The 25,732-nt window shown below is 41.7% G+C and overlaps 1 protein-coding gene across 1 annotated transcript in view; it reads right to left on the bottom strand.

Annotated features, from left to right (window-relative positions):
- Positions 1–24,879, bottom strand: part of DPP10 (dipeptidyl peptidase like 10) — a 431,963-nt gene extending 407,084 nt beyond the window's left edge. The window contains exon 1 of the mRNA XM_038143005.1: positions 24,696–24,879. Within this exon, the coding sequence (XP_037998933.1) occupies positions 24,696–24,755 (60 nt within the window). The 5' untranslated portion in view covers positions 24,756–24,879. The remainder of the gene's footprint in view (positions 1–24,695) is intronic.
- Between the last annotated feature and the right edge of the window lie 853 nt (positions 24,880–25,732).

Genomic DNA, 25,732 nt, shown 5'->3' with positions numbered 1-25,732 from the left:
GTTTCATCACCTTCCAAACCTCACTGCCACATCCAGAGGGAACATTGCACGGCCCCAGCAGACAGCTAGAGGGGAGTAAAACTGCAGGGGTTTTTCACATTTTTCAGAGAAATGTTTTCAGTCACTCTGTAAGGAGGCTGAGCTGAACAAGGGAACGAGGGGCTGGCTGCCATGGCTCTGGCAGGCAGTGAAATAGCTCCTGCTCTTTCAGGGTCTCTGATGCTGTCCTCTCTCTCCTGGAAGAAGCTGGGAAAGGATCCATACAGTAAAAGCAGGGCTACCCTGACGGAGGGGAGAAATGATGCATCTGACTCCACTGATATCAGAAGGCTAATTAATTACTTGATTATACTATAATATTCTAAATTATATTACACTATATTACACTGGATCTAAACTGAATCTGCACAAGCACCCAACTCCACTGAACTGCACAGATCTCGTGACTGTCAGCTGACAGTCCCGACACACACGTGGATTCAATTGGTTCATGAATCAAAACACTCACACCTGAATCCAACCAAACAAATTCCTTCAGGTAAATAATCTTCCTCAATGCATCCCACTTCTTTTAAAACGCAGGAACAGTAAATGAGATAAGAATTGTTTTTTCTTTCTCTGAGGTTCAGAGAATTTCAGAAATATCCTTGGGAAGTTGTGCCTTGCTTTTCTTTGTGAAGAGAAATGTGGCCACAGATCCAAACCCTTTCACAGCCATTTGGGGCAAGAACAAGACTCTCCCTTAGCTCGTCCAGCCACGAGGCAAAGTCTGGGGTAACTGCATGGCTGAGCCCCATTCCAGGCACAGACAAGTCTTCTGTGTGCATCAAAGCAGGACAGTGTCATGTGGTGATTGTAGCCTGGGGATTTGAAGGCAAAATTGTATGCAAAATTGAAATAAATGTCTCAGTCCTATCACAGTGTCTAGAGAACTGGAGACAGACAGTGCTGGTCCATTTAAGCAGCAGTTATCTGCACTTCCACTCTGCAAAGCCTCTCCCAAACAGTGTGTCTATCATCTCCTCCTGTTGCTGAGATTACTGTGTGCAGACAGGAGTGTTTTGGAGTGATCTTAAAGTGCTTTTAACGGGTAACATGCAGAAATAAATAATTCAAGCTTTTCTCGAGTGTTTCTTTAGTGTCTCAGCTTACATATAGAGAGTGCTTTTATGGAGTGCTCACCTGTACAATGGGTTGTGCTCTCTGCTAAGTGTTTTGCCCGAATGACTTTTGAATGCTCTTCTAACACAAAGATAGTAGACTTTTATATCCCTACTGTGATCAAACCCCTGCTAGGCAAGGGATCTAAACTACTAGACACAATTACTGCCATGGTTTCTAGCACAAGTACACATGCTTTACCATCTAACACGCAGTATTATGTGAGTTTTCATCAAACTGTGTCAAACAGGAACAGTATATGGGAATAAAAAAGAACAGAGAAATTTTGAAACAATCAGGCAAGATTTAATACTACCAAAAGAAACAGTAACATAATAAACATTAAAGACCTGAAATTACAGCTGCAAGCATATCCCACAGCACCAACGGGTAATGCCAAAGTGTGTTAAATTTGTCATATCTGCTGAGAATTATTTATAATAGAATTATGTATGATATGATGTTGAGTGGCTGTGGTGCTTTCTGATTATCCCTCCCTGCTAACACATGATCCACATCAAAAGAAATACACATTTTCCTCTGAAAATGCTGGATATTCTGCTGCCAAGTTTTCTTTTAAAATACTCATTTTTAACACTTGCATGTATGCTCAGGATCAGGCGATAAAAGCAAGTTACAGTTAACACATTCTGTGATATTTTTTTCTGACATTTTCTGTAAAAAATACTCATGACTAAAGATTTCAGTAGCTACTGATATGGTTTATAATCCCTTAAAGTTTCACAGGATAGCAGTCCTCAAAAAAGTGTTTTAAACCTCTTTTTCTTTCTTCCTCTCTTTTTCTTTATAGCACAGCCCAGGAACCCAGCCTTCAGGAGAGAAGTTTGGCTGGTGGCATCAAAATTAAAGCGTTCACAATGTCTTAACGTGTCTTGGAGGGCACAGACTACTGTACAACTGAGATAAAATTAAACATCTTGGTCCAGGGATGTTCGGCAGTTTCACTTTAGGTCACACACAATACAGACACTATTTTTATCTCTGGGTTAACAGCCTGCTCTTGTAGCAAACTCCTTTGCTTCTGTGTCTCACCAGCACATCCACTCCTACCCCACATGAGGCGAGGGTTGGGGGGTGAAGCCTGTGTGCTAAAGCAGATCAAAATTTCCGCTGACTGGTGTAAGGTCAGAGGAACAGGGCCAGGGTCTGTGCACACCAGTCTGAGCATTTACACCCCCCCCGTGCTGCAGCCTGACCCAACTCATGTTGTGATGTTACACAACAGTAATTAAACACATTTCAAAGCCTGCTGCCTACAAGAGATGGGATAGGATGACCCTCCAAGCGTCACATTTATGACACTGCAGAATAATGTGAATATATGGTTTTGAAAAAGTGAAGACAGATAAAATAATGAAGACTGTAGAAAATTTAAGTTGGGTGGTTTTACTCATCCCTTCTCAGGATATAAAAATATTTGGCACAGATCAAAAAGGCAACAAATCATCCTCCCAGCACGAACAGTGCTGATTTGTCCCAGCAAGGAACAGAAATGGCTGTATGGAAAAGACCTTGCAATACAGGGAGACTGGCCAGCCTGCTGAGAAGACCTGACAGCTTTTCTCAAAAGGTTTCAACTGATTTTAATTGACCATACTGAAATTTTCTTCCCCTCTGCCTTGTAAGCAGCAGTTGTTTATAAACTGCACCTTCTCTTTTCTCTGCACAGTGCTGCTCCTGTCAACCCAAGACACATTCTCCTATTCAGCCGTCCTAAATTTCACTGATAGATGTAGCAAGTGTAACCTGGTGATAAGATTAGTGGTTAGAGTCTATTAAACATTTCTTGAAAACAGCCTTTTACTGAGCTAATGAGCTTCCAGTTCCACCTGGGTTTACAATTTACATATTCAAAAATAGTATTTGACTATATGTTAGAGTGTAGAGATTTATGTTTCCTTTTCCAGTAGATTCTGGCATAATATCAGAGCAAAGTAACATTAAAAATAGGAAACTAAATTGTACTGTATTGTTCATCCATTGCAGGATGAAAGCTTATTTGCACATGGTAAGGTAGCTTGCACTTTTTGCTTTCACCAGAAGCAGCTGAAACCAGTAGCTAACTCATAGGCAGGATGATTTATAATACATTGTAGTGCCAGCCTGTCAGCTGCCTGCTGTAGAAATAGTTTATCTACACCTGAGGTTTGGCACATCTTCTCCCACTTTGTCTCACCTCAAAATGCTCAGAGACCACATCTTTCATGCTCTTGTGCTTCTGCTGCTGCTGACAGGAGCAAAAGCTGCAGTGCCAGCTAGTTTCCATACATTTAGGTTTCAAGAAGACATTGTGCTAATTCCTATAAAGTACTTACAAATGCAAAGTGTAAAAATCTCGTATGTTGGTAATCCTAGCCAGTTATCCTGAAACAAGTCTCTGGTGGCACACAATTATTTAAGGATTGCCCACATGCTTTATTGTCTGTTTTACTTCTCTTTGGGCTTCAGCTTTGGGAGCAGTCAGAAGGTGAGGAAATGGCTTTACTGGGCCAGACTGAGAGCCCAGAGAGACAGACCCGTTTGAGGAGAACAGCAGCTCAGCAGGGACACAGCCCGCATGGCAGGGAATGGTCCTCAAGTCTCTGGGTGGAACAGAATGTTTCTCCCTACAAGCTCTCAAAGGGTGGCAAAAGTTCTGAGAAAACCCTTTTTTCCTAATAAATCCCCTCTCTAGCTGTAGGGTAGGTAAACTTTCCTCCAAGCATAGTTTTGATCTCTTACTCAAGTACCCATGGAAGCCCAGATTTCGCTCTTGAAGGAATACCCCCAAAGGAAAGCACTAAAAATACCCTCAGTAATTTGTGCATCCATTCCTTGACATTTTTCAGTAATTCCATCCATCACTGTTTCTCCATTTTGCCTGGCAAGAGCAATAGGGATCTGACTACAATATCATTGTTGATCACAGCCAAAAAAAGACTATATGGGCACTTGAAATTATATTGTTCTAAAATTACTTTTATGCTATGATATGTTCTTTGCATTTCAAAGCAAATCCATATTTAAAATTAAGCACATGCTTTAAGGCTTTCCAAGGGCATTTCTCTAAGCCATTTACAGGCACTCGCAGCTTTGACTGCAGATAAACATTTTTAACTAAGAGGATGAGTTACATTACTCACTTAGCTCAGTGCTGCTCTTTATCTGGCTCCCATTTTTGTGTTGGATCAAACCCTGAATGCCACGAGACAAAAGGAAGATAATCAGATTGTTGTTTTGCATTACTTGGCCTACATGGTAATGCCATTCAAATGCATTTAGGAAAATCTTCTTGTTTAGATGTATTACAAATCTGCAAATAAATTAGTGCTTACTTACAAGCTTCATAAATCACTTTCCTCTCTTTGCCTTTTTTTTTTTTTTTTTTTTTGCTGTTTAGGATGTAGATAATGTCTATTTTGGAAGGCCCTTGTGGACAAAAGCACTTACTGACTTGGACTCAAAAAAAAAAAAACCCAGAAAAAAAACCTCCAGTAACCTGAAAATTTAATACCCTGAGGCTCCTTTCAGACATGAAATAATGAGTATGAGGGAATGCCTCCAAAGCCTCAAATTTTCATGTGGCTTACCAGAAAGCCATAAACTGTCTTGGTCAAAACTGGTCCCAAACTCACTGACAGTCAACTTCCAGAAAGTTCAGAGTGAACTGAATTTCAGGCTCTGTTACGAAACCCTGTTTTTACAAAAGCACAAATGAGAATCCACAGAGCCTTAAGTTCATTTTGTATCAGACTGAATTAAAGCAGCTCAGTAATTAAAGACATGAAACTTGTAATCACTAATGACAAGCATCCACAGAGCAGCTTGGGGGTGGCACTGGTGACAGTCACCTCCCTTCTCCCAGCAGATTAGCCTGGGACAAAAACATGGAGTTTGGTGACCTGGATGCTAATTTCCCCACACATTCCTCAGGGAAAGCTAATGCATTATTTGCATATATGCAAACACTGGAGGGATTTTTGTGCCCACCATCTCCATCTGCCTCTGGCTCAGCCCATCTATGCCACCTCAGGCATAAGCAGACACTGCAAAACTGTGCTCTGGAATATCTGTTGATGCTTTAAACACAGGCACCTCTCTAATTGGTAGCTTATTAAAGATTATGCATATGTTATTTTTAATCACCTTAAGAAATTTGGCTTCGGCTTTACTTTCCATGACAGCTCCTCAGTACTGACACAGGACTGTCCAAAACAAATTCATTACAGCCATAGTGGCTTCTACACAAACTCTGGTGCCTTTGGAAATTTTTGCTACTTCTGAAATACTCTAGAATATTTCCACCATTTGTATTTCACCTGATATATTACTTGGCAGTGCAGGAGGTTCCCTCTTTTTCAGAACTGGAAATGTGAATTGTCTTATCACAGAAAAGCAAACTCCAGATCCATGTTTAGGTTATTTATTTCTTAAAATTTTCTTAGACTTCATTTATCTCTCAATTAACTAATTAATTTGCTGCAAACCAAGAATTAGACCAACTCTCTTGAGCTGGCATCCAACAGAGGCAGCACGTGGCTGCACTGGGTGGGTGGCAGTGAGATGTGATGAGCTGGCTGAAGCTGATACAGCTGGAGCACCAGCAACTCCTCCTGACATCAACCTTGAGCAGCCAGCTGAGGAGAAAACATTAAACCAATTTTATCCAATCCTGAGGCTAATTTCTTCATTGGAAGCTGGAAATTATGTCACTTTCAGAAGATGGATTCTAGGCGTTGTTCCTTGTTTTTTAAGTCTCCTGTTTCTGATGAAAAGTAACCAAAAATACCTTCAGGGCTGCCAGGGGACTGATTCTAAAGAAAACATCATTTTCATATCGAAGAGATAGCCTCAGAAGGGATCCCATGAGGTGGCTGTGTTTGCATAGACTCCAAGGCAGTAACACGAGTTTTAGAAGTCAGACTCTGACAGTCCCAGGAAGAGGAAGGAAAATGTCATTCTATTTACAGTTCACAAAGCACTACAATTTTTATGGCATTTTAAATTTGTTTTATATCTTTAATGTCAAAACCAGCAGCCTCACACACTGTGCACCAGGTATTTTATCACCATTTTCGGTCAAATAAACTTTAATTAGGTTGAGGGGTTTTTTTTAAGGTACTTGACATTTTCCAATCTCCAAGGGGTTTTTGCCTGCAACCCCTCTGCTCCTTTTCTGGAAAGGCCCACAAGCCTTCTGCTGCTCACCTGTTTAATCCTACAAACTGTAACAAACTAGGGGATGGAAAGAGAATTAATATTTATTTGTTTACTCTTAAAATCTCTTAACATCCCCCACTGATTTAAGCTGGGAGCAGGGGGGCAGGCTGTGAGGTTTTACTTACAGCACCAGCTTTGATATTTCTTTTAGAACAAAAAGCTTAATTTTTTACAAAATAAAATTCTGAATAATGTGACCCCAAAAACTTTTGCTTATCTGTTGACCTGGGAAAAGGATAAAAATATAATGTAAACATAAGTATGAAGAGAAAATCACATGGGACAAAACCAGTTTCTTTTGAGCATAGATTCTAATCTATTCTAATATGAATTTAAGGTATGAGTGGTCTGTAAACTTTAAATGTTTGCAATTTAGCAGTGAGAAGCGCATGTGGCATCACTGATGAAATAAATGTTTGTCAGTCTATCCTGATCTTGTATCTCATTACAGGCTAGGAGACAAAATCAAACCTTTCAGCTGAATCATATAAAGTCTTTTAGATTCAAGTCAGATTTTGTTGCATTTAATTTCCATTTAGGAGGCTGTATATTCCTTGCCAAAATATTCTACATTTGTTAGTTGGGGTTTTTTACCAAGAATTGCTTAAATCATTCTTAAATGTGATCTGGAACTGTTCTGAAATAGTAAGATTTTTAAAGTCTTCACTTGTTTACCATAATCTGCCATTACTGATCATCAACTTTACTCCACAATCTGAATCTTGATCTCATTATTAGCATGGAAATTTTTACCTCAGTTCAACTCAAAAAGCTTGCAGAAAGATACGGTTGTGCAAAGCATGAGTACTTCTACTCAAAGTTCCATTTCTACTTTAGGGAAAAAAATATAAACTTCCCTTTCTAAAAGTAAAGTGCAAAACATACAAGTGCTCTAAAATATTTTTCATTGAAGACTATGTAAAACTTTTACATATTCCATTTAAATATCTTTTAATCTAGACAAGTTGAGAAGTGCTACTTATTTTTTGGACCGTCAGGGCCCTCAGATGAGCCAAAAAAGCATTTTTTTCATTTAAATATTCCTTGGAACAACACACATGGTAGAAGCCAGAGGAAGAGTACTTACTCACATACAGTGTAAAAACCTGCATATTTCTTTTAATTTTTTATGGTTTTTTGGCACATGCCCCGTCAGGAGAAGGCAGCCAGACCACACGCTGGCTCTCTGACTGTTTCGGGTATTAGCTATGCTGTTTCATACCACAGGCAAAAACCCAGCCTCTGAAAAGCTTTCCATCCACAGAGATGCTCTTGCCATAAAATGTTACAGCTCCTGCTAGAAAATGTAGAGAGGCATATCAATTAAGTATTTTTATATTGTTAATTTATGGGACATATTATATTGTAATATCTGGGGGAAGGAAGGAAGGAAGGAAGGAAGGAAGGAAGGAAGGAAGGAAGGAAGGAAGGAAGGAAGGAAGGAAGGAAGGAAGGAAGGAAGGAAGGAAGGAAGGAAGGAAGGAAGGAAGGAAGGAAGGAAGGAAGGAAGGAAGGAAGGAAGGAAGGAAGGAAGGAAGGAAGGAAGGAAGGAAGGAAGGAAGGAAGGAAGGAAGGTCTGTTGCCACATAAGAGGGAAGTCTCATAGCAATTGCTGCCAAATGAACTCTTGAGCTGGAGGAGGAGTTTTTCATTTCTGAATATTTTTTACTTAGAAACAATATGAAGCCAACACGAGCAAGACAGCTCTACATCACTTTGATATGACCTCCATTTTTCAAGATCATTTAGCCTTCTGAAAGGCTATGCCTAGAATTTGCATTGCAGAAAATGCAAATAACTCAAAACCTCAAGGAAACATCTTTTCTTTCTCAAAGAAACATCTGATGAAGCAACTTTAGTTTACTCATGAACTAGCAAACCTAATTAAAGGATCCAGGATGTTATAGTGACGGATTTGGACACTAATACATATCTGAGAAAGAGGCTGGCTTCAAAGTAAACAGCAAAGCTTCTATTCATAAATATTTATCTGAAGCATTGATACAAAAATGAGAAAATCTCCTTCATTCTATTCCCTAAGGAACTTCTTTGAAACAAAACTGCTCATTGAAACTAGCAACTTCTAATTCTCACAGATAGGGGGGGATTTTATATAACCACTTGTTTTAAAAAAGCTTCTACAAATTTCCAGTTTAGCAACATGACATCACATTTGAGTCATGGAATCCCAGAGTGGTTTGGCTTGGAAGGGCCCCTATAGATATTTCGGTCCCCTGCAATGGTCAGGGACACCAGTTTGCTCAAAGGTGTCCGGTGCTTCCCAGAGCTTGTGCTACACCTTCAGCTCTGCCCAATGGCTATGCCAGACTTCAAGGTGTCCTTTTCCAGCTGTGTAAGAATTGTCCTCAGAAGGCAGGAGTGCATGGAAGGATCCAGCTTTGTCACTCCCTGCTCGCACAAACACCGCTTGTATTGTTTCAGCTGCAGGTGCAAGTGATAAGTGATCCTTACAGCACTCTCAAAAGACCTGTCTCAGGTCCCTTCCACCCTAGATCTCCCAGGGAGACCTCAGCCAGAGGGCAGGTAAATCTCATCAGCTGCCCTTTAAGGGGCTGGAGGCCCTGATGGCTCATAGCAATTACCCCCTCTCCTCTGACACCAGCCTGTCCCTCTGGCTGACAGACCTCACTGTCCCACCAGTACATCTGCAGAACCAAAATCTTCTCTCTTCCCTTGGCTGTGCTGCCTTGTGCTGGTCCTCCATTTTTACAGCCACACTTAATTACAGAAAGAGTGCCTGATCTTCTTTGAACCAACAAAACCTTCAACCAAATGACTGCTGCAGTATTGTATGTCTGTTAGGTCACTAATTACTAAAATGTTATTGGATCAGAAACCTAAAGTGAATCTCACAGCAATTAAATAAAATTTAGAAGCTGGCATTAAATTCATATAATTATTGGCAGGCTACTAATCTTAACTGTCCAAGAGCCACCTCCTGAAATGGGATTAAGGAGGAGAAGATCAGTGGGAGTTCCTATCATCACTAAATTACAAAGTCAGCTGGCACTTTGTGTGTATTTAATGTGCTTGAACATTCAAAGCATCTTCCAGCCATGGCAGAAAGGCCATCTAAGCTTGCTGTCCTTGTAGTCATTACCAGCACAATCATATGATTTCAAAACAGTTTTGAAATCAAGTACCAGAGGGTACATGGTCAGGCATGATCCTCTTTCAGCAGCCAAGTCATCAGGTGTTCCAACACTGGAACTCTCTGTATGTTCCCACTCAGATCGGATTAACTGAGTCCACCAGGGTACAAAGATGTCTCTGTGCCGGGTGCTCCCATTCCCAGCATGGCCCTGTGAGGCTGCTGCACCATGGAAAGAGCATCTGCACTGCAGCCCTGCTACTGAAACCTGAGAAAAAACCAGCCATGCTTTAACTTCCCTTGAAAACACAAACTGCTTCTGAGCGTGTGCATAGCAAAACTGTTATTGCTCTGGTTATTGGTAGTTATTTATCAATTACACTCAGGATCTGCAGCAGATTTCAGCAATTACTCTGGTTTTACTCTTCGATTCCATCCACATTTCATCAGCACGCTGCTACAGCATGCATTATACATGCTGTGTATTCCTCCAGCACATTCAGTGTTCTACATAGAAATGATGGATCCAAGAAGCCCTGGAGTCTGCCTCAAAAAGTTGTATGATCAAGTTCCCTCGTAAGATCATTTGATGCATGTTGATGGCACTCAACACCACCAGCTTTCTTCTCATCAGCCAACTTGGATCATATCTTGCCTTCAGGAAAGAAGGGCAAAAATCTTTGTAACTCACCACTAAATATAAAGCTATATTATTAAGAAACATAACTCAAACTCCTTCAGCAGAGCCAGGCAGATTTCCCAGCTCTGTGCCATTTCTCACTGAACGACAAGCAAATCAATCAAATGTGGCTGGACAGGGAAGATCTTCATTAGCTTTTTTGTGTCCCTCCTCTGCTCTTCACACAGCAATGAAGATCACAATTACATCAGTTCATTACTTTGACACTGCAAAGATAATTAAACATTCTCTATAATAATATTTTTTATTTAGAGAATATCCTTCCTCCAAATTTTAGATCCTACTATGTCTTAAGGAAAGGTGAATACAAATGCCTCCGAGCTGAAAGAAAAAAAAATTTAAAAAATCCAAACCAAATACAACAGCACCTTTATTCTGCACCTTGTCCAAGAGCCTACAGATGACCTATAGAGAAATCAAGAGTCACCTACCCAGTAACTCTGTCCTCTTAAAAATCAACGGAACTTCTGACACTTTGTCTCAAAATGAAACAAGACTAGTTCTTTTCCTCTTGAATATTGTATTTCAGCTGGGTATTGAGAAGAGATAGAAACCCTCAAGGTCTCATCACTTCTAACACCAAGCCCTCAGCAGCCCTGTGAGAGATATTTTTCTTTGTTTCAATGTCCATCACAGAAGGGAATTAATAGTGCTTAATTGCTCATCATGTTGGCATGAGGCAAGAACATGACCATTTCTTGATGTGTTTTTTGAAAATATAAATTGCCACCTATGGAAACTCCTAAGTATCACAGACCTGACTCAGAAAAATATATGCAAAAAAATGTCTGAAAAGAAGAAATTTTGATTACATAATGGCTGTGGGATTAGATCTGTTATTAAAAAGATAAAACCCATCTATTATCTAGCTTTTGTAGCCAGGGATATTCTCCATAAATCATAATGAATAAAGTAGTCACATAAAATAATACTGAATGCAGAAGGGTTATCAGTGTCATTTTGGTATTACCTCTTACTATCTTCATTATCTTAGAAACTTTTTATTATCTTTATTTTTTGGTGTCATTTTGAGAAAACACTGAGAATCAGACATTAAGTATTTTCAAGCAAGCCCCCTTACTGAAAACAGTTGCAATATTTTCTCTTTTCCTCCCCTTTTTCTTTGCAAGATTTATCAGCTCATCTCATTACCACTATCTTTTCATCTACATGAGAGTTGTCCACAGGCAGTAGGATGAAAAATACAATATAAAGAGAGAACATTACCACAGAGCAATGTATGCACAAAACACAATTTCTTCCAGCTCTTCCAGGCTGCCTCCCTTTGGATGGGAGGGGATATTATTGACAACTCTGCTGTGCTTCACAGCATTTTTAATTTTCTCCTTTTTTTATAGAATCATGGAATAATTTGAGTTGTTAGGGACCTCTAAAGTTTATCTAGTCCAACCCCCCTGCAGTGAGCAGGGACATCTTCAACCAGACCAGGCTGTTCAGGACCCGATCCAACCTGACATCCAGTGTTTCCAGGGATGGACCTTCCACCACCTCTCTGAACAACCTGCGCCAGTGCTTCACCACTGTCATTGTAAAACACATCTTTACGTCTAGTTTAAATCTACTCTCTTTAAATTTTAATTACCCCTCTCCTTACCCCAATAGGCCCAGCTAAAAAGTCTAACCCCATCTTTCTCCTAAGATGAGAAAGTGTTGCAAGGCTGCTCTAAGGGTCCCTGGACACTTTTACACCACCTTGGCTCCAGCTTGAAAATTCCCAGCCACCTCTGCTGCCGATGGCATCTGGCCACTGGCTGGCAGACAAGAACTTTGATGCTTCCACAAATACCTTTGGTATAAAATCATATATTTGGCATCTTCAGCCTTAGGGGTAGAGGAGATCAATTCCATGGATATTTTCTTGGAAACTAAAATTATCAAAGATAATGAGAAGAAAAGAAAAAACAAAAAAAACAGCTGTTTATGTGGTATACAGTGAATTGATGCGCTGCAGAACTGAGTTCACTAATAAAACAAATATCTAGGGAGTAATTTCTTATCCATTAAGATGACTTATAATTGATTAATGATGTATACAGTCTCAACATTTTCCTTTCACTGAACATTTTCATATTACAATGCCCAGAAATATTTCTATAAGTATTTAATGGCAGAAATAGATTTGGTCCATCTTATATCCACTCTCATCTGCTATGCTTTACTCTGTGTCAGAGGGAATAGTCATTACTGTTCAAGGATATCATCTGTATTAGACAGACAGCCAAGAGAACCTACAGCTTTTATCAAAAAACTGCCCTCCGGCCTTTACATATTTACAATTTGCATTTATCTTTTTAAGCTTTCAATAGGCAATTTCTCTGAGATATTTCCTCTAAGATGTTTTATTGTTTGTTTACAGTAATTTAGCTACTTTATCAACCACTTAGATGATATATTTACTCAGCTACTTCATCTGGAACATGCTTCCTTTTATGTCTCATGATCTACATTGCACTTTGTACAGCAGAATTGTAGCTATTCAATAATTTAAACTTTGACATTATGAGAGTTTGTCAAACAGTCACATTACTAATCTGGAGAACTCTTACATTATCACATACTACTCTATATAGCCTATACCTGTAGGTATTCCACATTTTAATTAAAAAAGTTAAACTATAAATGCTGATTGTGTAAGTGTGCATGATCAATCACACAAGTCATCATTCAAAGTCATTAAATAGAAACAAAAATTTGTGTTAAAGTGTAATGTTAGTAGTTTCCTTCCTATGCTCTAAATGCAAAAATCATTAAAGACTGATCTTCGGGCTTTCAGATACTTTACTGTCTGCTTTCTCTGCAGTAACAACACAGAAGAAATACTGGAAAGTAATGAGCACATTGCATCCCTCCTCAAAAATAATTGACCTAAGCAAGAAGGCAGCTTGAGAATTGTTAGTGCTTTAAAAAATACCAAACCATAAAAAATAAAATTCTTCCCAAATCCCACTGTATCAGTTGTGGGCACTTTTCCAAAATCTTGCAGTGCACTTTTTCTGCAGCGTGTGCAGCATCCATCAAATGAGAGAACACACCATTTTTTTTGATTACAGTTTAAAAATGAAACATAAAAATCTTGAGTATCAGCTATTATTTCCTTTTAATTCAAACTCAGTCTTTTTACGTTCCATTGCATCTAACCCATGCCAGCTTTATTTCGTAAGGCTAGAGTACTCGGAGGGTGACACACACAGAAAATACATGCTTATACATCTTTCTCAACGTGAGAAAGAAGTTCTTCAAAGTCCTGCAATGATGATTCTTTTTCTTTGTCAAAATTTGGTTCTAAATGGTTTAGATGTGAAGCTATAACAATATATTTCAAGAGGAAAGGGATAGACAAGTTGAAACTTAAAAGCTTTTTCAACTATTTCATGTAAAAATGCGAACCAGTTTAATTACAGAAATCATCTTAGGTATAGTGACCCAAATTCTCTGTAAGCCCATTTCTCTTGCAGCATCAGGCAAGTTACTTCAGCAAGCAGTTTTATGCACAACAGTCACTCTGAACACTGCCTGGGACTATAAATGCATTTATTTTATGCTGCTCAATCCAGTACAAAAATGACAGAGCTGTGCTGGGAACACAAAGCCTGGTAGGGCTCTCACTTCCTTGTGTCTAGAGCTCAATCCAAATATAACTTGCCTGTCTCAGGATTGCTACAGTGAACCTGCAGAATTTCAAGCCAATGTGACAAAAAACAACTTTAAAATCACAAAATTCTGACACAACATAATTTTAGTTATAACTCACAAAATAAATCTCTTTCACAGCATAACAACCAACTCAATGACTTGGTATTTAAGTACTGGATATGGAAAAGCACAGCTGCCCACCAAAAACCAAGGGGAAAATGGTCATCTAGAATTCTTTTTCTTCATTCTTTTAAGAGTTGTCAGATTTGAACACACTTAGTATTATGATTCTGATGATGCCAGAAAAGTTCTTTGAATCTATAAAATATCTGTAAAGATATCTCAAAAAAATTTCTTCACATGGCATCAGCTTTTTGATGGGTATCACCAGTAAAAGTGACCTCTCTTGGGATGCAATCAATGTCACCAGGGACTTCTAAATCACTGAGGGGAAAGAGGCATGGGAAATGTTTGGGAAATGTTTAGAGAGACACAAATACTATGAAAATTGAATCCAATAGAAATACTATGAAAATAGAAAACCACCAATCTTTGCTTAATTATTTTATGGATTTGTTCGCTGAGCATTTGTTTGCCCTCTGCAAATATTTGCATAATCAAGTTTCAGAAACACTAATGTTCCCAGAAAACACATTACAGCTGTTGAATTATGAAACTGAGATTTTTCAAACTCCAGTCTAAATCTACACAAAAAATATGTACTCTGGATGTCAGCTGAGATTTTACTGTAGGTAAATGTAGGAAATTCACAGCTTAAAAATAATCACCAGGAAAGAGAGCCATGGGTAGTATATTTTGGGTCTTTAAACAGACAAATCCAGGGTTGTTGGTTGACTCCCAGCAGCCAGATAATATTGTGTGAAAAAAATTAGTTGAAAAGGTTTCTAGTATGAGCAGAGTCCTGTCACCTCAGAAAGCAAAAATCATCCCAAACCATGGAGATGCTCATATGAGCAAGGTGTGTATGATGTGCCATCAACAGATGCGTCTCCTGAGGCCACCAGAGTGGCTCTGAGGGATTAATTTTTCTCCCCCTTCATTCTCTTCAGTCTTTTTCTGCCATATTCTTTTTGCCTCCTTCCCCCCCAGAATTACTGTTGCCCCAGGCATGGCTGAACAGAGCAACACAGGGACTAAGCTCCCTCCAGGCTGCCCAGTGACCGGCACTATCTCTTTTTCTGCCACAGAGGTTCACTTGCTCATGATTCTCCAGGCAAACAACCCACGAGGACTCACACCCAGAAGAAAACAGAAAGCCACAAAGGAAAAGCGAGAGAGGTCCCAGCTCTGCCCGCCGCAGTGCTGAGGTCACCCTGACCTTTAGGGCAGCTGGGTCAGCCTGCCAAGCCATGGAAAGCTTCCTTCCACCTCCTAAGAGAAACTGTTAACTTTGAAAGCCACCTTTGGTTCCCTGGAAAAGCCCAGCAGAAACAGTTGCAGAATCTCTGCCTGGATGAACAGTTACCACCAGGGGAAACAGAACTCATGAGTCTACCCCAAATTCCAGCTTTCCAGTTTTCAGCTCCATCAATAAGGCATTATGTCCTTTATGGAAAAAAAAAATCAACTAAGAAATTATTTATATGTGTATAAATTACAGCAAGAAAACCTTTAGTCAGTCATTCCAGCCCTGTCAGAATGGTTTTTTGGGTTTGGATTAGCAGAAGACTTGGGGAAAGGATCCTTACGAGCAGCAGAAACTAATATGTCCCACAAGAAAATGCAGAAGCACAGCAATTTCCTTCCAGCCTCTCAGAAAAGCAAGGTTAGCTCAGAGTGTGAATAAACACACTATTGTGCTGCTCAGTGCCACAAACACACACACACCTGGATTTTCTTGTACAGGTAAAATGTGAGTGATGGGAAAGCTCAGAAGATTTGAGGGGTTGATTCCTTTTAGTGTTCAGGAGCTGTGCTGATAATCTCAGAACATGTTCAAACTTATTTATACTGACAACAAGCAAACAGGTCAAGAGGAAAACAAGAAGTCTCCTCCCTTCCCTAGATTTACCCAAAAAGCCAAAGTAAGCCCTAAGTCTTCCTGGTGCGCAGTGGGACCAGGCTCAGTGCAGGTTTTAGGATGCCAGGCTTTGTGCTCACACACAGCCCGTGGGGGCACCCGTGTGTGCCAATGCTCCCGTGGTGCCCACGGGACAGGGACATGGCAAAGGCAGAGCCACTGCAGCCAGAAAGCCATTCCAGAAACTGCCCAAGCCCCAGGAGGCAGCAGGGATGGATGGGCCATCGGGGACAGGCACCACATCTTGTGCCTCCTCCCCTCCTCTAACCAGTAAGAAGAAATGCAGGAAAACAGAAGCAGGTTTTTTGGCTCTGTTATCAGGCTCAAGGAATTATAAAAGCTATTTTTTAACATGATGGTCATGTCTGCAGGTCATCTCTGCAGCAAATATGAGCAGCAACGTTTGTGGCATTAATCCCACACTGGCAGACTGATGTAGCTTTCAAGCTGAGTAAGGGTTTAATGCTCTGAAGGGAAGGGAAAAAAAAGATTTCTTTTAGATAAATTGCTTAATTGGGAAGTCAGGAACTCTCCTGCCTAAGCAATTGATTTTACAAAAGAAAAAAGTTTATTTCAAAACATAAGCCTGCTATTCATCTATAATACCCAGGGAAAAACTAAGCCAAGGGATAGATTCTTGCCTTTACACTCCTGAAACCACAATTTTAAAAACATAAATAAGGCTAATAAACAAGAATTTAAACAAATATTCTTCATTCCTTGACTGTTTTAGTGAAGAGCACGTTCAGAGACACCATTCCAGATCTCTGACGGATCGTTTACCCAGGCGGCAGGGGCTGAGGAAATGGGGTCCCCAGAGGCACACCCAGCCCTCACCACTGGCACCAAGAAATCAGCTCCCCTTAAGCTAATGGACTTTGGTGCATTGACCTGCATGGTGCTGCAGAGCTCGGGGAAAAGCTCCAGCACCATCCTCTGCCCTGGAGAAACTCCTCTCCACCTTCTGCAGGAGCACAAACAGAGCATTTACAGCCACCAGCGTGACCACCAGGCACAGGAATCTGCCCCAGCTTTCTCCCTCCCTCCCCCCGTGAAAAACATTCAGCAGGTCTTGGTTTTGTCAGAACTGAAAATGTTTGCATCTCACCTATCCACGGGGTGTGAAACTCTCTCCCTACTGCACCTACAGAGGTTCCTCTCCGAGGAACAGGACACTCTGCCAGCCAGGGATGTCCCTGGGCAAAGCCCCACTGGTGAAAAGGACAGTTGGGATGGGATCAGGCACGGGGCTCTCCCAGCAGCAGGAGGAACACAATTACCACCTTTAAGAACAGCCACCTTTGAAAACAAAGTTTGTCTTTTTAATGATATAAACGTAAAGGCAAGTTTGATATTATGCATTAGCATGTTTCTCAAGCTGCAGGAACATAAAACCTAAGTGTTACCCTCTAAAAGAACAGCATCAATTTTTCTGTGTTTAGCAACTTTCTCACAGCTGCACACTCTTTTACACAAATAGCTTTAATTTTGATTTCACCACCATTGTGCTAACGTGAAAATTCTTAGAAATCCTCATGCAGAAATGTCCCTGAATGACTACACCTGACATCCGTTACTTGCAGAAGTAGCTCAGGTTGTACAAGAAGCAATAGGCTTATTATTGGTAATGAAATATTCATTTTTTATGAGCCACACCAATTAACATTATTAAATAAGCTTAAAACAACTTGAAATTTTTAAAAAATAATTTAACACATGTATACTGTTATTGCCTCCCACAGTGCTAAACCATTGCTGCACAGGTAGCCAAATTTGGACAAAAATTAGCAAAATACTATGACTGTATGCTCTCCACACCTCTTCTTAAAGGTGAAACATTTGCATAATTATTATCATAACTTTCCCAACAAACTCATGGTTTTGGCACTATTTTAGTTATTTTTCTATGTTACTACACAAAACAGTGGACTTAATTATAACAAACCCTGTGCATATATTTTTCTTTTTCCTCGTATTGCCTCACTCTTCCAAATATACACATATATCTATGAGTTTTTTCCCCAGCATGAAGCCTGCAGACACTGTGCTCCCTTGCTTCTGGGGGTTCCACAGTGAGATAACTTTGCAAACCTCATCTCTGTCATTTCTCCAAAGAAGTACATTATCTCTGTCTCTTGGTTTCTCTTTAGGGCTGTGACTTTCTGCAACAACTTCTGTGTGACAGGTCAGATCTAGCAACGTAATCTAACCCAACAGCCAATATCCCAAGTGCAGTCTCCCTAGCTGAAGCCAGAATACAATACCCCATTCTGATCTTCCTTGACTTGCCAGCTGCCGTTAGCAGCCAGTCACACTCAGGTTCTGTTTCCCTGAAACTCCCTTGTCTCTGCCTCCTCCTGCCAAGCTGCCGCCACTGCCTCAAGGTGTCCTTCAGATATCATCTCTACTTCCTTCTCAACTTTCTGCAGAACTTCCCCAGGGCTCACCTTCCCCATCCTTTTCCCTTGGTAAGGTCACACACAAGCTCAAACAGCCGTCTCCTTCTCTCCAGTTCCACTCGCTTCCTTTTTTAAACTCTAACTTTGGATTATTTTTCTGATGTATCCTCAGGGAAGAGGTCAGCAGCTCAAGGCCAGCATCAGTATCGCTAAGCTCTAAACATCTTTGGACATTATCCTGCTTCCCTGGAGGGCCCAGCATCCTCCCTCCCTCTGGCACTCCTGATGTGGGGATGAGACCCACAGCACACACCCACCACCCACCCAGCTTGGGCACTGGAGCTGCCTTTGCCATCAGCACTGAGAAATTAGCATTTTAAAGCATAATTCACTCAAACTATTTCACCGGTTAAATTTAAAATGAAATAAATCACACCCTCATCTGCAGCCATTGCATTAGCTTCACAGCTCAGGACTGTGGAGAGTCTTTAATTAAGCTGATGACTCTCATTCTAGGTGTTCCTTCCCTCAGGTCCCTTGGGTTGGCGTATATAGCTGTGAATCACTCTTGGTTCCATTCACATTGTAACAAAACTGCCTGTCTCATTCTCTGCCTTTGAAACAAAAAGCCCCCAATGCATTCTGCCATATCAGGTGCCTCATTTTTAAGAGCCACAGAAGCTAATTTTGCTTTGCTTCTGGCACATGCTGCCAGTAACACTGGGTGTTGTCAGCACATGAGAAGTCAAAGTCACTGATCCAAAAACCTGTCAAATGATTAACACAGCGCAGTCACAAACCTGGATGCTGCATAACTTAACATTTATAATTCAATTTGAGGACCTTAGATAAAAACTTTAAACAGGACCTAAGCAAACTACAAAGCAATGCTCATATGTTAGACTGCATGCCAGTCTTACTATGCTAAGTTTAAGAATGAAATACTGAACCAAATAAGCACAAAATTTTCCTAACACATGGTTAGTAAAACAGTTTTGGATTAAAGAATGAGAAAAATTAAATTCCTCATGATGTGGTGTCCATTCAGGAAGGTATTATGTAACACTCACAGACCCATAACTTAAGTGGCTTCAAAGAGAATCAAAGTTAATGCCCTATTCCTTAAAGTAATGATGGGCAGTAGGAAAAAAATTATATGATTACAATCAGGAAAGTACTAAGCCATTATTAATTATAATTTACTACCATGTTCATGTATCTTTGTGTTTATTAGTTTTAAAGTGACTGCCTTCTAAATCCCTATGGTCAGCATTACACCAAAAGCCATGAATTATCTATGTATTAAAATACATGGGGGGGGGCTTGGCTGTATATTATATATATATAGTGTATATATATATATATATCAAAGCTATACCACAGAATCAGGTTATACTCACGCATATAAAAGGGTCTGCACTTTTCACTAATTGCTTTGAAGTTTTATGAAAAGAGCGGGGAATTAAGAGTGGAAATTTTGAAAGCATATTTACAATTTGTAAGCAAGGAAGTGGCAGCAAACATACCCTCCCAGCAAGGTCACAGCAGGCAATGGGACTGAGCTCCCCTGCAAGGAGAGACCCCCACCACTTCCATCTTGGCTGTGGATTGCTGGGCAATTGCTCCTGGGACACACCGGGCCTGAGCACCAGACCTATGGAGACACTGTGCTGCTCCTTATGGCATCAGCTGGGGATTTGATAGCAACTCTTTCCCTTTCTCTCTCTCCTTTAGTTAACCAGTACAAGATAAAAACTAATCTTGATGTTACCTTTGACATGGAGCAATTTTTTATTCATAGACTGGAAGGAGAAAATATAAGCATTCCAAATGTTGTTTTTTTTCCCTCTTCCCTGCCCCTTCTTGTGACAAAGTACTGACTTTTTAACAGGAAAAGGCCCCAGTTATTCTCTGGTAATACAGATTGGCAAGGAGACTGAAAAAATACAGAAAGGTAATACATGGAAATGGGAAGATTTAAAAGTTGTAATTTGTTCTTCAAATTTCCACCTAGAGACATCCAGCTTGTCTCCACATATTTGTGTGTGTCATCATGCACTAGTTTTGGTCTACAAAATACAAATAAATCACACCAGCAACTCCACTTAACAAAAATGCATTCAGGCAACAACACTTAAGGTATTTCTATCATGTTCCAAGCAAGTCTCTTTGATGAGTGCTATAACCTGTAATTTTTGGAGTCCCCTAACAGGTCACTATACACCTCCAGACAGAGTCTCAAGAACTGAATAAACACAGGAGTGTTGTACATTTTCTCAGTGCTTTGGAAAATAGAAATATTTACTTTGTTCTAAGCATGAATTTTGAGCTGGCCACATCCTGAAGGTGACAGTGACATGTGTCCCCATGGCCAGACTGCCTCCTGCCACCACCACACTGCACTTCCCTGGAGCTGTAGCTCCTCACACAGCAAGACAAACATGTTGGCACATGGCACACCACTGCTCAAATTCCATATTGCCTTAAACAAAACACCATGAAAACTTATTCCATTTAAATGTACCACTCATTTGGGTTTTTTTTTTTTTTTTGCATCATTATGCTGCCATAGACTGTGTTCCTACCAATGCCACAGCCCTGTATCACTTGTGCCCTTTGCTGTGTATCCTGGCTAGTTCATAATTGAACACTCACTGAGATTATCTGTTAGTGACTTGCTTTTGATGTAATGGATTTCAGAAACGCTGCTCTCATTTTAAGGGATTTATTTCCTAAGCAGCTGGTAGATTGCAGTGATTCTCCTATCTGCATGAGGCCTGGTGAGTGCACATGCTGTGGGCATTCAAAGATCCAACTACTCAAAGTTTCAACCCAAAAAGTGTGACCAAGCAGCCCTTATGGCCAGGTACAGCTAGATATGATTATCTCTCTCTCTCGCTCTCTTTCTGTAGGAGGAGATGGGTTTGCAGTTTGCAGGAGTGGGCAGATGTTTTCCTGCTAAGGCACAGGTTTGGTTTAAAAAGAAATTAGTTGCTCCAAACACATAGAAGTCCAAAGGGAACACTACAAACCCCCTTAAAGTCTTTGCTCCTCAACCTAATTGTAAATAAGAAAACTATTAGTACACCACTACCCATCAATTAGCAGGTGCTACAACACTACTACAATAAACCTGAAATGTAAAAATTGCTGATACAGTCCCTGGACACTAATCAAACTTGCTGCAGAATTTTTGCTAAGGACATAGCTGCACTTTCCTTTTATAGTTTACAATCTAAGAGCTAATGAATAAATAAAAGTGAAAGGAAGGCAGCAAAGAAAGAAGAGTAAAAGGTTATAACATACATATTCTATTACACAGTAATTATGTGCTTCTGAAATGCCAATTAGTAACTCTTTCCATGATCCAGCTCACAGTCAGATCAATATGAGGTTGATAACAGCAGAGAGTTGTGATCTGGTAAAGACTATTTTATTATTAAAGAATGTATAAAGCCACAGAAATATTAGCTTAACTCCATCTTTTTTTTTTTTTTTTTAATAAGAGCAAATTGTAATCACGACTGTGTTAAGAGCAAGACATGAACTTTTCTATTCCACAGTCCCTGGTAAATTTCACACAGATGTTTGGTTTGTTTTTCCTAGCTAGCCAGGATAATTATTATTTTCTATTTTCTGGGTTGTGGAGTTTTTTTCTTTCTTTCCTCTGAGCTAGGCAAACAATGTTTTAACAGAATTTTTCTCTGTCAGACGAAAAAGAATGTTGAAAAATTATTTGGCCATCAGCACAACATGGAAGTGCACAAAACTCAGTGATTCTCCTGGAAGAGCTAATTTGCTTGCTGTGTTGAAAAGATGAGCCAAAACTGTGAAGAATAAAACCAATTTCATAGCCATGGGGGGGATCCTGGAGTCAAGCATGTAATGATACAGATATGAGGCAGGTATTAGGCATTCCCAGCTAGACCCTGTAAGTTTTTGTTGCACATCTTAGAGTGAAAGATCATTGCACACAGTAGTGTCAGCAAGGTGGTGAGGTGGTGAGGTTTGCAATCACCTCAGGACAAGCTATTAAGAGTCTTGGAGGTAAAAGGCTTTTGTAGGAGATTTGGCATTTTATCCAAGGGGTTTGGTATCTTTAGGCTTTTTTCCTTGCTCAATGTTCATTTTCCTCTGTCAGCTTGTTTCTCCGTCATCTAACTTACTTTGGATGCAGTGCACTCAGTTCATGGATGCAAAAGGTTGTACCCATCCCTCAACAAAGATGGATGTGAGAAAGGCCCAGGGGTGTCCCTCCATGCAGGCACCAGCCCTCCTGCAGCCCCAGGGTGATTCAGAGAGGGAAATGGCACAGATGAGGTTTGCAGGATTCCATTTAGTGGACAAGTGGATCATTCTGCTTCTTGTTCCGTGAATCTAGAAGTTTATGCTGTGCTACAAAGCAGAGTGGCTGATCCAAAAACCACTGAGAAGTAACATTGCATTGATGTTAACACAGGAGCTGAGATGTCACAGCTTTGTGTGTTGGGGAGAAATATAAGTGGAATAAAATAAGGGGTTTTAGGGATCTCATTCCAATAGGTGTGAAGTTTTCCTGTAACCTTTTTCCTTGAATCTTCATAACTGCTAGAACTAACACTGTTTCTTGGGAAGTCATACCTAAAATGCAATTTCTATTTGTCTGGTTACTAATGAAGTATTTTTGAAGTAATTTCCAATACAAGGTCCTCATTACCATAGGGAAGTTACTGCTCCTCTACAGTCGTAAATACTTTCTCATGGAGTATCCATTGGCTCAGCATTGAAGCACTTAGAACTATTTATAAAGCACATTTCACACCTGACACATGGAATTAAGAGCAGAAAAATGAGACAGTTTTCTAATGGCATCAGTATTACTGTGTTGGTTGTAAAATGGACTCATGTCTAGAAGGCTCTGATTCATGTTCTCTCTTTTTGAAGACTATTGACTCCTCTGGCTCTTTTTCTTTTTTTTTTTTTTTTAATGGCATATTGATATTGGTGGTTGTTGTTGTTTTGGCTTAGAAGTCCAGTCAAATGAATTTAATAAATGTTTCTGGCAGTGAAAAATTAGCATTGGCTGTTCCAAACATAACAAGGGAATATTTCCCAGAGCAAGTATCACACTGCTCTCTGTCCTCTAGTACTTTCAGAGATAGACCTAGAGAGGATGAAACGGTTTTAAGCAATTTAAGATTATATTTGCTGACTCTTTGAAGTAGGCCAGGGCAATTGTAATTCCTCATTTTCCATGACCTTGCCTATTTGGGCATAAACTAAGGGGCTGGTCTATGGTGTGATGGACACAGTTATACCTCACACAACTGGTCATTAGAGCCACAGGTAACCCCCCGTCCCCATCCCTGAGCTTGCAGACATTCTGCATTACTGATCATACACTGCTCAGCCTAATGCAGCCTATATAAAAATGACAGTGCTAATCGAAGATTTATACCTTTATCCCCTCCTGCCTCAGCTCTAAGTCATGATTTTTATTCCCGGCACTAATGGGATAAAGCCCAACTGAGAATTTCCTAACATGATGTGAAGTTCAGCTGATCCTCCTGAGAAGACAAACGAACCCCAGACCCCTCAGCTTTGCAGCACAAGGAGTGAAGCCCCAGCAGGTTTCCTCACCCCACACAAACCCAAGCACAGCCTGCAACCACAGAAAAGCACTGAAGTGAACTCTTCAGGCATTCGCATCGTTTTATGTAACAAAATAGCTGGTGTAAAATTTCTAGATGTTGTTTTTTCAGGACTAAGAGTCACTAATCAAATATTGTCACTGACTGTGTTTTTATTTTATTTCAGGGAAAGAAACCAAAAAACCACTTATTTCTGCAGAGGTACTTCCTACTGAATACCAATCTGGTTAGGGATTTCATTCTATCACTCCAGAGTGCAGTAACTCGGCTAGAAAGTAGTTTTCAATCAATGCAAAGGCGGGATGGTGTCACAGGTTGGGCAAGAAGGCAGTCGAGGACAGAGCCCTCTATTCCCTCGACTCTTCCCCCAGCAGGATCTCCTCCACTGCCCGGCCAAAGCATCCACCCAACTCTCCCGCACGCCAGGACACCGCCACCAGCAGCAAGCACCCCGTCCCGTCCGCTCCCGGCTCCTTCCGAGCACGCACCACCAGAATCACGTCCCACAAGTCGATTTCACACCGCCTCCCGGGAGCAGAGCCTTTGCCGTGCCGGCACTGCGGAGCAGCGCTCCGGGAGGCACCGGCAGCTCCGTGCCGAGCGCCGCCTGCTCGGGGCAACTTTAGGCAGGGCTCGCTCGGAAGGTGCCGCCGCCCGGCGGGACCCGCGGCCGGAGCTGTCCCTCGCCTCTCCCCGAGCTCCGCCGAACTTCCCCGCGCCCGCCCGGCCCGGCGGCAGCGAGAGGGCGGCCGGAGAGCCCCGCTGCCGCCCGCCCTACCTTGACGCCCCGGGACGAGTGGCAGTGGACGTGGTGGGACACGGTCGCCGTCTGGTTCATGTTGCCGGCGGCGCCGGGCGGGCACGGGGCGCCCGCGGGTCCCTCCCGGCGCCTCCGAGCGGCCGGGGGGCTCCGGCTGCGGCTCCGGCTGCGCTGCTCCGCACCCCGGGGCGCCGCGGCAGCTCCGCCCGGCGGGGCCGGACCCGCTCCGCCCCGCCCGGCACCGCCCCGCCCGCCGGACCGGCTCCGGACCGGGACCGGCCCGGACCCAGCGGAGCCGCGGGCGGAGCCCAGCCGGCCGCGCCGCCCTCGCCCCCGGGGCTGGGGAGATGAGCGGGATCAGCCCCGCTCTGGGAAAGCCGGGCCCGCGGTGCTCTCAGCCGGAATGAGTAAGACTGCAGTAGAAAGTTTATGCTGGCTGCTCTTTCCTTCGTGCTCCGGGTTTTTTTTTTCCTTTCTACCTTCCCCGTTCCCTCCTGCCGCCTCTTCCCTCGGTTGCAAGCGCCTCCAGCCCGCTGCGGTAGCGGGGTACGGGCGTGCTTATGTAACGCAGGTACGAGGCACAGGCACCAGCCTCCCGGCCCCACGCCGGGTCCCGAAATCACCGCGCTTTGTTCAGGACCGCAACAGCTCCACGCTTCCCCGTGGAGCAGAGGAAATGCTTCTCTAATTAGACTTTCACCCAGATAATTTTCAGTGGGGTTGGTTGTGGTACAAGCTAAGAATCCGTACCCTCCAGACTCCTGAGCAGACCTTGCCAGAAACACACAGATACTCTTTCTGCAGGTCCAACCCAGAGCTGGTGCCAAAGCCAGGATTTGGGGATGGAAGTTGGTGAGCTCTGTGAGCAGATTGTGACACCGCAGGCTGAAAATGAGCAAGCAGTATTTTGTATATGCATAACATCCTTTTACGACTCTTACTTTAGAGAAACCTCCCAGTAAAACAAGACACAGTGTGCCACACACCTAGGCATTCCTGGGGTGTCTCTGAGGGGTGCAGGAAACTGCAGCCAGGGCTGATAAAGTTGGTTCAAG

The sequence above is a fragment of the Motacilla alba genome, chromosome 7 (genome assembly GCF_015832195.1).
Source record: "Motacilla alba alba isolate MOTALB_02 chromosome 7, Motacilla_alba_V1.0_pri, whole genome shotgun sequence".
NCBI classification, from domain to species: Eukaryota; Metazoa; Chordata; class Aves; order Passeriformes; family Motacillidae; genus Motacilla; species Motacilla alba.
Note: the sequence above shows the minus strand (reverse complement) of the source record. Positions and strands in the feature narration are given on the sequence as shown.